Source organism: Pelobates fuscus, chromosome 8 (assembly GCF_036172605.1).
Source record: "Pelobates fuscus isolate aPelFus1 chromosome 8, aPelFus1.pri, whole genome shotgun sequence".
Classification (NCBI taxonomy): domain Eukaryota; kingdom Metazoa; phylum Chordata; class Amphibia; order Anura; family Pelobatidae; genus Pelobates; species Pelobates fuscus.
The window spans coordinates 488,198-503,248 of NC_086324.1; the positions used below are offsets into that span (position 1 = coordinate 488,198).

Genomic DNA, 15,051 nt, shown 5'->3' on the forward strand with positions numbered 1-15,051 from the left:
TATTCTGCTCTGTGTCAGTGTGTATCAGGGTCTCTGAGGGCAGGTGTCAATCCATATCTGCCAAGTGACTTTATGTAGTGGGGACAGTCCCTATTCTGCTCTGTGTCAGTGTGTATCAGGGGCTCTGAGGACAGGTGTCAATCCATATGTCAAGGTGTCAATATGTCATATGTCAGGTGTCAATCCATATCCATTGTGATTTATAAATGTTAGGTGATTTATGCCCTTTATGGATTAAAACCAGACTCTGCATCAACTGTGTAATTTTCCATGGGAGTTTTGCCATGGATCCCCCTCCGGCATGCCACAGTCCAGGTGTTAGTCCCCTTGAAACAACTTTTCCATCACTATTGTGGCCAGAAAGAGTCCCTGTGGGTTTTAAAATTCGCCTGCCCATTGACGTCATTGAAATTTTGTGTTCGCGACATCACTATTTATAACATACGAAAGGGACCTCCACCTATCTCCCGAACCGATTCGTATGATTTTTTGATATGTTGGTCCCCTAATTATGCCCTATTTTTTTTTTTTAATTGGGCAGACTAGATGGGCCGAATGGTTCTTATCTGCCGTCACATTCTATGTTTCTATGTTTCTGTGTTTCTATTGGAATATATATGTTTTATGGGGATTTGATGTCTGTTTATGATATTTCTGAAAATGTGCAAAAAGTTTAATTTTTTTTGCTTGGAGATAATTGAGTTGATACAGTAATTAACTCAATTATCTCCTAAGCAGAGGGGAGGAATTTTATGTAATGAATGGGAGTGTTTAAAATTTTGATTGTACACCATTGGCTGTTAACTGTATTTTTCGGTGCCCCTCAAGGTCCACCTGGGTGCTAACCTTGTGGGAAAAGTTGCATAAAAGGCCAGCCTGGCCAATTAAAATCTCAGATCTGCTTAACCCTCAATACGTAGTCTCATTTCGTTTTTGTAGGGAACCTGCTTCCAGCTAATCACTAGCTCTTGTAAGAGCTCTGCTATTCTTCTCTACTGGTTCGGCTGATGGGACATCTGGAGAATACTGCAGCACAGCTTCTCTCAAGGGAAAAGGACGTCTCCAATGACATAGACCCCTCGGATACTGAAGTTGTCCATTACAAGGATGGAGAGAGATGAAGTGATGATGGATAGAAGGATGTAGAGAGGGACTGATGTGATGATAGAGACAGGACAGAAGGATGAAGTGAGAATGGAGAGATGATAGATGGAAGAGGGGATGGAGAAGGGATTTATGGAGAGTAGAAAGATGAAGTGAGGATGGATAGAGGGATGAAGTGAGGATGGAGGGATATAGTGAGATTTGAGAGAAGATGGAAGGATGGATAAAAGGATGAAATATGGAAGGATTAAGTGATGATGGATAGAGTGGTAAAGTGAGGATGAACAGAAGGATGAAGCGTTTATGGAGAGAGGGATGAAGTGAGGGTTGAGGGAGGGATGAAGTATGGAAGGAGAGATAAAGTGAAGGAGGGAGAAAGGGAAGAAGTGAGGATGGAAAGAAGGATAAAGTGATTATGTAGAGAGGGCTGAAGTGAAGAAAGGATTAACTGCTGGTGAGTGTGAGTGTGAGGGGTCTCATGGGGGGGCGGGGGGGGGGGGGGAGCAGACTTTTCTTTTCCTTCTCCGTGACGTCTCGTGGGCGGAGGCTCCGGTATAGCTTGAGCCGGAGCTGGAGATGCTCAGAGCCGCGAGTCACCGGGAGCTGAAGCACCGGTACCGGGACCCAGACTCCGATACCGGGACCAACACAACGATACCGGGACCAACACAACGATACCGGGACAAACACACCGATACCGGGACAAACACACCGATACCGGGACCCAGACTCCGATACCGGGACCAACACAACGATACCGGGACCCAGACTCCGATACCGGGACAAACACACCGATACCGGGACCCAGACTCCGATACCGGCACCAACACTCCGATACCGGGACAAACACACCGATACCGGGACCCAGACTCCGATACCGGGACAAACACACCGATACCGGGACCCAGACTCCGATACCGGGACAAACACACCGATACCGGGACCCAGACTCCGATACCGGCACCAACACTCCGATACCGGGACCAACACTCCGATACCGGGACCCAGACACCGATACCGGGACCCAGACACCGATACCGGGACCAACACTCCGATACCGGGACCCAGACACCGATACCGGGACCCAGACACATCGCTGGGACCATTGAGGACACCGGGATCTGTTTGATTCTGTCGCTGGAGACACGGACTGTGATTTCTCTATGAGTCTGGACTGAGGATGTGGCTCCTTCTCCTCTGGGCAACAAGCTGGAGGCTTCTGGGCTCAGGTATGGACCGATCATATGGACTGACTGTATGGACTGACTGTATGGACTGATTATATAGACTGACTGTATGGACTGATCATATGGACTGACTGTATGGACTGATTGTATGGACTGACTGTATGGACTGATCATATAGACTGATTATATAGACTGACTGTATGGACTGATCATATGGACTGACTGTATGGACTGATTATATAGACTGACTGTATGGACTGATCATATGGACTGACTGTATGGACTGATTATATAGACTGACTGTATGGACTGATCATATAGACTGACTGATGGACTGATTGTATGGACTGATTATATAGACTGACTGTATGGACTGATCATATGGACTGACTGTATGGACTGACTGTATGGACTGATCATATGGACTGACTGTATGGACTGATTGTATGGACTGACTGTATGGACTGATCATATGGACTGATCATATGGACTGACTGTATGGACTGATTATATAGACTGACTGTATGGACTGACTGTATGGACCGATCATATGGACTGACTGTATGGACTGATTGTATAGACTGACTGTATGGACTGATCATATAGACTGACTGTATGGACTGACTGTATGGACTGATTATATAGACTGACTGTATGGACTGACTGTATGGACTGATCATATGGACTGACTGTATGGACTGACTGTATGGACTGATCATATGGACTGACTGTATGGACTGACTGCATGGACTGATTATATAGACTGACTGTATGGACTGATCATATAGACTGACTGTATGGACTGATTGTATGGACTGATTATATAGACTGACTGTATGGACTGATCATATGGACTGACTGTATGGACTGACTGTATGGACTGATCATATAGACTGATTATATAGACTGACTGTATGGACTGATCATATGGACTGACTGTATGGACTGATTATATAGACTGACTGTATGGACTGATCATATGGACTGACTGTATGGACTGACTGTATGGACTGATTATATAGACTGACTGTATGGACTGATCATATAGACTGACTGATGGACTGATTGTATGGACTGATTATATAGACTGACTGTATGGACTGATCATATGGACTGACTGTATGGACTGACTGTATGGACTGATCATATGGACTGACTGTATGGACTGATTGTGTGGACTGACTGTATGGACTGATCATATGGACTGATCATATGGACTGACTGTATGGACTGATTATATAGACTGACTGTATGGACTGACTGTATGGACCGATCATATGGACTGACTGTATGGACTGATTATATAGACTGACTGTATGGACTGATCATATGGACTGACTGTATGGACTGACTGTATGGACTGATTATATAGACTGACTGTATGGACTGATCATATAGACTGACTGTATGGACTGATTGTATGGACTGATTATATAGACTGACTGTATGGACTGATCATATGGACTGACTGTATGGACTGACTGTATGGACTGATCATATGGACTGACTGTATGGACTGATTGTATGGACTGACTGTATGGACTGATCATATGGACTGATCATATGGACTGACTGTATGGACTGATCATATAGTCTGACTGTATGGACTGATCATATAGAATGATTATATAGACTGACTGTATGGACTGATCATATGGACTGATCATATGGACTGATCATATGGACTGACTGTATGGACTGACTGTATGGACTGATTATATAGACTGACTGTATGGACTGATCATATGGACTGACTGTATGGACTGACTGTATGGACTGATTATATAGACTGACTGTATGGACTGATCATATGGACTGACTGTATGGACTGACTGTATGGACTGATTATATAGACTGACTGTATGGACTGATCATATGGACTGACTGTATGGACTGACTGTATGGACTGACTGTATGGACCGATCATATAGACTGATTATATAGACTGACTGTATGGACTGATCATATAGACTGATTATATAGACTGACTGTATGGACTGATCATATGGACTGACTGTATAGACTGACTGTATGGACTGATCAAATGGACTGACTGTATGGACTGATTATATAGACTGACTGTATGGACTGATCATATGGACTGACTGTATGGACTGACTGTATGGACTGACTGTATGGACTGATTGTATGGACTGACTGTATGGACCGATCAAATAGACTGATTATATAGACTGACTGTATGGACTGATCATATAGACTGATTATATAGACTGACTGTATGGACTGATCATATGGACTGACTGTATAGACTGACTGTATGGACTGACTGTATGGACTGATTATATAGACTGACTGTATGGACTGATTGTATAGACTGATCATATGACTGACTGTATGGACTGACTGTATGGACTGACTGTATAGACTGACTGTATGGACTGACTGTATGGACTGATCATATAGACTGATAGTATGGACTGACTGTATGGACTGATTGTATAGACTGATCATATAGACTGACTGTATGGACTGACTGTATAGACTGACTGTATGGACCAATCATATAGACTGACCGTATGGACTGATTGTATGGACCGATCATATAGACTGACTGTATGGACTGATTATATAGACTGATCATATAGACTGACTGTATGGACCGATCATATAGACTGACTGTATGGACTGATTGTATAGACTGATCATATGACTGACTGTATGGACTGACTGTATGGACTGATTGTATAGACTGATCATATAGACTGACTGTATGGACTGACTGTATATACTGACTGTATGGACCAATCATATAGACTGACCGTATGGACTGATTGTATGGACCGATCATATAGACTGACTGTATGGACTGATTATATAGACTGATCATATAGACTGACTGTATGGACCGATCATATAGACTGACTGTATGGACTGACTGTATGGACTGATCATATAGTCTGACTGTATGGACTGATCATATAGACTGACTGTATGGACCAATCATATAGACTGACTGTATGGACTGATTGTATGGACCGATCATATAGACTGATCAAATAGACTGATTATATAGGCTGACTGTATGGACTGTTCATATAGACTGACTGTATGACTGATTATATAGACTGATCATATAGACTGACTGTATGGACAGATTATATAGACTGACTGTATGGACTGATCATATAGACTGACTGTATGGACCGATCATATAGACTGACTGTATGGACTGATCATATAGACTGATTATATAGACTAACAGTATGGACTGACTGTATGTACTGATCATATAGACTGACTGTATGGTCTGATCATATAGACTGACTGTATGGACTGATCATATAGTTTGACTGTATGGACTGACTGTATGGACTGATCATACAGTTTGACTGTATGGACTGACTGTATGGACTGATCATATAGTCTGACTGTATGGACTGACCATATAGACTGACTGTATGGACTGATCATATAGACTGACTGTATGGACTGATCATATAGTCTGACTGTATGGACTGACTGTATGGACTGATCATATAGACTGACTGTATCGACCGATCATATGTACTGACTGTATGGACTGACTGTATGGACTGATCATATAGACTGACTGTATGGACTGACTGTATGGACTAACTGTATGGACTGATTATATAGACTGACTGTATGGACCGATCATATTGTCTGACTGTAAGGACTGATCATATAGACTGACTGTATGGACTGACTATGGACTGATCATATAGACTGATTATATAGTCTGACTGTATGAACTGGCTGTATGGACTGACTGTATGGACAGATCATATAGACTGTCTGTATGGACTGATCATATAGACTGACTGTATGGACCAATCATATAGACTGACTGTATGGACCGATCATATAGACTGACTGTATGGATTGATTGTATGGACTGATCATATAGACTGACTGTATGCACCGATCATATAGACTGATCATATAGACTGACTGTATAGACCGATCATATAGACTGACTGTATGGATCGATCATATAGACTGACTGTATGGACTGACTGTATGGACTGACTGTATGGACTGATCATGTAGACTGACTGTATGGACCAATCATGTAGACTGACTGTATGGACCAATCATGTAGACTGACTGTATGGACCAATCATATGGACTAATCATATAGACTGTTTATATAGACTGACTGTATGGACTGATCATATAGTCTGACTGTATGGACTGACTGTATGGACTGACTGTATGGACCGATCATATGGACTGACTGTATGGACCGATCATATAGACTGACTGTATGGACCAATCATATAGACTGATCATATAGACTGATCATAGAGTCTGACTGTATGGACTGATCATATAGTCTGACTGTATGGACTGACTGTATGGACTGATCATATAGACTGACTGTATGGACTGATAATATAGACTGATTATATAGACTGACTGTATGGACTGATCATATGGACTGACTGTATGGACTGATTATATAGACTGACTGTATGGACTGATCATATGGACTGACTGTATGGACTGATTATATAGACTGACTGTATGGACTGATCATATAGACTGACTGATGGACTGATTGTATGGACTGATTATATAGACTGACTGTATGGACTGATCATATGGACTGACTGTATGGACTGACTGTATGGACTGATCATATGGACTGACTGTATGGACTGATTGTATGGACTGACTGTATGGACTGATCATATGGACTGATCATATGGACTGACTGTATGGACTGATTATATAGACTGACTGTATGGACTGACTGTATGGACCGATCATATGGACTGACTGTATGGACTGATTGTATAGACTGACTGTATGGACTGATCATATAGACTGACTGTATGGACTGACTGTATGGACTGATTATATAGACTGACTGTATGGACTGACTGTATGGACTGATCATATGGACTGACTGTATGGACTGACTGTATGGACTGATCATATGGACTGACTGTATGGACTGACTGCATGGACTGATTATATAGACTGACTGTATGGACTGATCATATAGACTGACTGTATGGACTGATTGTATGGACTGATTATATAGACTGACTGTATGGACTGATCATATGGACTGACTGTATGGACTGACTGTATGGACTGATCATATAGACTGATTATATAGACTGACTGTATGGACTGATCATATGGACTGACTGTATGGACTGATTATATAGACTGACTGTATGGACTGATCATATGGACTGACTGTATGGACTGACTGTATGGACTGATTATATAGACTGACTGTATGGACTGATCATATAGACTGACTGATGGACTGATTGTATGGACTGATTATATAGACTGACTGTATGGACTGATCATATGGACTGACTGTATGGACTGACTGTATGGACTGATCATATGGACTGACTGTATGGACTGATTGTGTGGACTGACTGTATGGACTGATCATATGGACTGATCATATGGACTGACTGTATGGACTGATTATATAGACTGACTGTATGGACTGACTGTATGGACCGATCATATGGACTGACTGTATGGACTGATTATATAGACTGACTGTATGGACTGATCATATGGACTGACTGTATGGACTGACTGTATGGACTGATTATATAGACTGACTGTATGGACTGATCATATAGACTGACTGTATGGACTGATTGTATGGACTGATTATATAGACTGACTGTATGGACTGATCATATGGACTGACTGTATGGACTGACTGTATGGACTGATCATATGGACTGACTGTATGGACTGATTGTATGGACTGACTGTATGGACTGATCATATGGACTGATCATATGGACTGACTGTATGGACTGATCATATAGTCTGACTGTATGGACTGATCATATAGAATGATTATATAGACTGACTGTATGGACTGATCATATGGACTGATCATATGGACTGATCATATGGACTGACTGTATGGACTGACTGTATGGACTGATTATATAGACTGACTGTATGGACTGATCATATGGACTGACTGTATGGACTGACTGTATGGACTGATTATATAGACTGACTGTATGGACTGATTATATAGACTGACTGTATGGACTGATCATATGGACTGACTGTATGGACTGACTGTATGGACTGATTATATAGACTGACTGTATGGACTGATCATATGGACTGACTGTATGGACTGACTGTATGGACTGACTGTATGGACCGATCATATAGACTGATTATATAGACTGACTGTATGGACTGATCATATAGACTGATTATATAGACTGACTGTATGGACTGATCATATGGACTGACTGTATAGACTGACTGTATGGACTGATCAAATGGACTGACTGTATGGACTGATTATATAGACTGACTGTATGGACTGATCATATGGACTGACTGTATGGACTGACTGTATGGACTGACTGTATGGACTGATTGTATGGACTGACTGTATGGACCGATCAAATAGACTGATTATATAGACTGACTGTATGGACTGATCATATAGACTGATTATATAGACTGACTGTATGGACTGATCATATGGACTGACTGTATAGACTGACTGTATGGACTGACTGTATGGACTGATTATATAGACTGACTGTATGGACTGATTGTATAGACTGATCATATGACTGACTGTATGGACTGACTGTATGGACTGACTGTATAGACTGACTGTATGGACTGACTGTATGGACTGATCATATAGACTGATAGTATGGACTGACTGTATGGACTGATTGTATAGACTGATCATATAGACTGACTGTATGGACTGACTGTATAGACTGACTGTATGGACCAATCATATAGACTGACCGTATGGACTGATTGTATGGACCGATCATATAGACTGACTGTATGGACTGATTATATAGACTGATCATATAGACTGACTGTATGGACCGATCATATAGACTGACTGTATGGACTGATTGTATAGACTGATCATATGACTGACTGTATGGACTGACTGTATGGACTGATTGTATAGACTGATCATATAGACTGACTGTATGGACTGACTGTATATACTGACTGTATGGACCAATCATATAGACTGACCGTATGGACTGATTGTATGGACCGATCATATAGACTGACTGTATGGACTGATTATATAGACTGATCATATAGACTGACTGTATGGACCGATCATATAGACTGACTGTATGGACTGACTGTATGGACTGATCATATAGTCTGACTGTATGGACTGATCATATAGACTGACTGTATGGACCAATCATATAGACTGACTGTATGGACTGATTGTATGGACCGATCATATAGACTGATCAAATAGACTGATTATATAGGCTGACTGTATGGACTGTTCATATAGACTGACTGTATGACTGATTATATAGACTGATCATATAGACTGACTGTATGGACAGATTATATAGACTGACTGTATGGACTGATCATATAGACTGACTGTATGGACCGATCATATAGACTGACTGTATGGACTGATCATATAGACTGATTATATAGACTAACAGTATGGACTGACTGTATGTACTGATCATATAGACTGACTGTATGGTCTGATCATATAGACTGACTGTATGGACTGATCATATAGTTTGACTGTATGGACTGACTGTATGGACTGATCATACAGTTTGACTGTATGGACTGACTGTATGGACTGATCATATAGTCTGACTGTATGGACTGACCATATAGACTGACTGTATGGACTGATCATATAGACTGACTGTATGGACTGATCATATAGTCTGACTGTATGGACTGACTGTATGGACTGATCATATAGACTGACTGTATCGACCGATCATATGTACTGACTGTATGGACTGACTGTATGGACTGATCATATAGACTGACTGTATGGACTGACTGTATGGACTAACTGTATGGACTGATTATATAGACTGACTGTATGGACCGATCATATTGTCTGACTGTAAGGACTGATCATATAGACTGACTGTATGGACTGACTATGGACTGATCATATAGACTGATTATATAGTCTGACTGTATGAACTGGCTGTATGGACTGACTGTATGGACAGATCATATAGACTGTCTGTATGGACTGATCATATAGACTGACTGTATGGACCAATCGTATAGACTGACTGTATGGACCGATCATATAGACTGACTGTATGGATTGATTGTATGGACTGATCATATAGACTGACTGTATGCACCGATCATATAGACTGATCATATAGACTGACTGTATAGACCGATCATATAGACTGACTGTATGGATCGATCATATAGACTGACTGTATGGACTGACTGTATGGACTGACTGTATGGACTGATCATGTAGACTGACTGTATGGACCAATCATGTAGACTGACTGTATGGACCAATCATGTAGACTGACTGTATGGACCAATCATATGGACTAATCATATAGACTGTTTATATAGACTGACTGTATGGACTGATCATATAGTCTGACTGTATGGACTGACTGTATGGACTGACTGTATGGACCGATCATATGGACTGACTGTATGGACCGATCATATAGACTGACTGTATGGACCAATCATATAGACTGATCATATAGACTGATCATAGAGTCTGACTGTATGGACTGATCATATAGTCTGACTGTATGGACTGACTGTATGGACTGATCATATAGACTGACTGTATGGACTGATAATATAGACTGATTATATAGACTGACTGTATGGACTGATCATATAGACTGATTATATAGACTGACTGTATGGACTGACTGTATGGGCTGATCATATAGACTGACTGTATGGACCAATCATGTAGACTGACTGTATGGACCAATTATGTAGACTGACTGTATGGACTGATTGTATGGACCGATCATATAGACTGATCAAATAGACTGATTATATAGGCTGACTGTATGGACTGTTCATATAGACTGACTGTATGACTGATTATATAGACTGATCATATAGACTGACTGTATGGACAGATTATATAGACTGACTGTATCGACTGATCATATAGTCTGACTGTATGGACCGATTATATAGACTGACTGTATGGACTGATCATATAGACTGACTGTATGGACCGATCATATAGACTGACTGTATGGACTGATCATATAGACTGATTATATAGACTAACAGTATGGACTGAATGTATGTACTGATCATATAGACTGACTGTATGATCTGATCATATAGTTTGACTGTATGGACTGACTGTATGGACTGATCATACAGTTTGACTGTATGGACTGACTGTATGGACTGATCATATAGTCTGACTGTATGGACTGACCATATAGACTGACTGTATGGACTGATCATATAGACTGACTGTATGGACTGATCATATAGTCTGACTGTATGGACTGACTGTATGGACTGATCATATAGACTGACTGTATCGACCGATCATATGTACTGACTGTATGGACTGACTGTATGGACTGATCATATAGACTGACTGTATGGACTGACTGTATGGACTAACTGTATGGACTGATTATATAGACTGACTGTATGGACCGATCATATTGTCTGACTGTACTGACTGATAATATAGACTGACTGTATGGACTGACTATGGACTGATCATATAGACTGATTATATAGTCTGACTGTATGAACTGGCTGTATGGACTGACTGTATGGACAGATCATATAGACTGACTGTATGGACCGATCATATAGACTGACTGTATGGACCAATCATATAGACTGTCTGTATGGACTGATCATATAGACTGTCTGTATGGACTGATCATATAGACTGACTGTATGGACCAATCATATAGACTGACTGTATGGACCGATCATATAGACTGACTGTATGGATTGATTGTATGGACTGATCATATAGACTGACTGTATGCACCGATCATATAGACTGACTGTATGGATCGATCATATAGACTGACTGTATGGACTGACTGTATGGACTGACTGTATGGACTGATCATGTAGACTGACTGTATGGACCAATCATGTAGACTGACTGTATGGACCAATCATGTAGACTGACTGTATGGACCAATCATATGGACTAATCATATAGACTGTTTATATAGACTGACTGTATGGACTGATCATATAGTCTGACTGTATGGACTGACTGTATGGACCGATCATATGGACTGACTGTATGGACCGATCATATAGACTGACTGTATGGACCAATCATATAAACTGATCATATAGACTGATCATAGAGTCTGACTGTATGGACTGATCATATAGTCTGACTGTATGGACTGACTGTATGGACTGATCATATAGACTGACTGTATGGACTGATAATATAGACTGATTATATAGACTGACTGTATGGACTGATCATATAGACTAATTATATAGACTGACTGTATGGACTGACTGTATGGGCTGATCATATAGACTGTCTGTATGGATTGATCATATATACTGATCAGTATGGACTGACTGTATGGACTGATCACATAGTTTGACTGTATAGACTGACTGTATGGACTGATCATATGGACCGACTGTATAGACTGACTGTATGGACTGATCGTATGGACCGACTGTATGGACCGATCATATAGACTGATTGTATGGACTGATTGTATGGACCGATCATATAGACTGATTGTATAGACTGACTGTATGGACTGATTGTATGGACTGATTGTATGAACCGATCATATAGACTGACTGTATGGACCGATCATATAGACTGACTGTATGGACTGACTGTACAGACTGATTATATAGACTGACTGTATGAACTGACTGTATGGACTGATTACATAGACTGATCATATAGACTGACTGTATGGACCGATCATATAGACTGATCATATAGACTGACTGTATAGACCGATCATATAGACTGACTGTATGGATCGATCATATAGACTGACTGCATGGACTGACTGTATGGACTGATCATGTAGACTGACTGTATGGACTGATCATGTAGACTGACTGTATGGACCAATCATATAGACTGACTGTATGGACCAATCATATGGACTAATCATATAGACTGTTTATATGGACTGACTGTATGGACTGATCGTATAGTCTGACTGTATGGACTGACTGTATGGACCGATTATATGGACTGACTGTATGGACCGATCATATAGACTGTCTGTATGGACTGATCATATATACTGATCAGTATGGACTGACAGTATGGACTGATCACATAGTTTGACTGTATGGACTGATCGTATAGTCTGACTGTATGGACTGACTGTATGGACCGATTATATGGACTGACTGTATGGACCGATCATATAGACTGTCTGTATGGACTGATCATATATACTGATCAGTATGGACTGACAGTATGGACTGATCACATAGTTTGACTGTATGGACTGATCGTATGGACCGACTGTATAGACTGACTTTATGGACTGATCGTATGGACCGACTGTATGGACCGATCATATAGACTGATTGGATGGACTGATTGTATGGACCGATCATATAGACTGATTGTATGGACTGATTGTATGGACTGATCATATAGACTGATTGTATAGACTAATCACCAAGATACAAAAAGGTTTCAGGCCCAATTGTTGTTGCCACCCCTTTGGGTCCTCTACCTTTAAAAGTGCAGCGCTGTGTTGGTGTAAGATTACAGTAAATTACCTGTAGTTCAAAGACAGGTACCCTTTACGTTCTCCAATATAGTGAATATACAAAAGAAAACAAGAATATATACAAATAATTGTGCAGTATATTAAGCACTGTGGTTAAAAGTTGAGTGAGTTCACAGTTATGTCTACACTCACATTTTTTAGAGCCTTTTCAAGTGAATTAGGCTCTAAACTTGTGCACGTCTGTGTCTTTAAAGGTAGATCACACGACCCCTCTCTCCAAGTTGGATGGTGTATTCTCCTCTCCACACGGTATATAAAAGACACAGAATTATCGAGCTAAGTGTAGCATCCTTTGTAGTTTTTGTGAGTTTTTAGAAATGAGATTAAAATGCTCACCTTATTTAGAGCCTTTTGGTAACTCTAAATACACCCCAATACGTTCACCTTTGAATTGGGCTTACTTGCCCTCTAATATTTTTACATTTTTAATAATTTTTTAATTTTTTATATTTCTATGTCTCATATCTACTGTGTCTTATGGCCGCTATTCCTTTGTTTGGTTCCTTATGCCATATTGTTCTGTATATATTGCTTTTATGTGCCATAAATTAACTATGCATATACTGCTTTAATGTATTATAGATCTACCATGGAGTCATTCCCCCTCTAATAGTGCTGTGTATATATTGTATATACTGCCTTAATGTGTCACAGATTCACCATGGATATATTGCTTCTATGCACTATTGATTTACTATGGAGACATTCTCCCTTTAGAAATGTTTTTCTGCTTATATATATTTCTGCATACACTTCTTTTAATGATTAAGTTATACCAATTGGGAGTACAGCTCATTCTTTGCTGCCTACATACAAAATATCCACATTGATTATCATTCTCCGTATATTTTGTTGTATTTTTCTGTATATTTGCATGTTTGCCTACACTAAAGATGGCCGACATGCCCTATTTCGCTCCATGCGATTCTCAGTATTCACCCCGTTCAACATTGGGGCGGGTGACGCTCGGAACGCAACGCACACCATTGATTGGTGTAGCGTGCGTTCCAAGGCGCCAGATTATTCCATTTCCCTTCCACTATGATGCCGCGATCATTTCCGGTTCTGATGCGAGGAACGCGTCATTTCCGGTATGACGCGGGTGCTGCGTCATTTCCGGTATGACGCATGCGTGTCAGCAGCAAACCGGAACCAGGAAGCAGACTCACCAGGAAACCATTTTCTCATCAGTAAGGATATAA

General features: G+C 40.5%; 1 protein-coding gene across 1 annotated transcript in view; it reads left to right on the forward strand.

Annotated features, from left to right (window-relative positions):
- The first annotated feature begins 2,250 nt into the window (after positions 1-2,250).
- LYPD1 (LY6/PLAUR domain containing 1) overlaps positions 2,251-15,051 on the forward strand; it is a 201,168-nt gene continuing 188,367 nt past the window's right edge. The window contains exon 1 of the mRNA XM_063429132.1: positions 2,251-2,333. Within this exon, the coding sequence (XP_063285202.1) occupies positions 2,285-2,333 (49 nt within the window). The 5' untranslated portion in view covers positions 2,251-2,284. The remainder of the gene's footprint in view (positions 2,334-15,051) is intronic.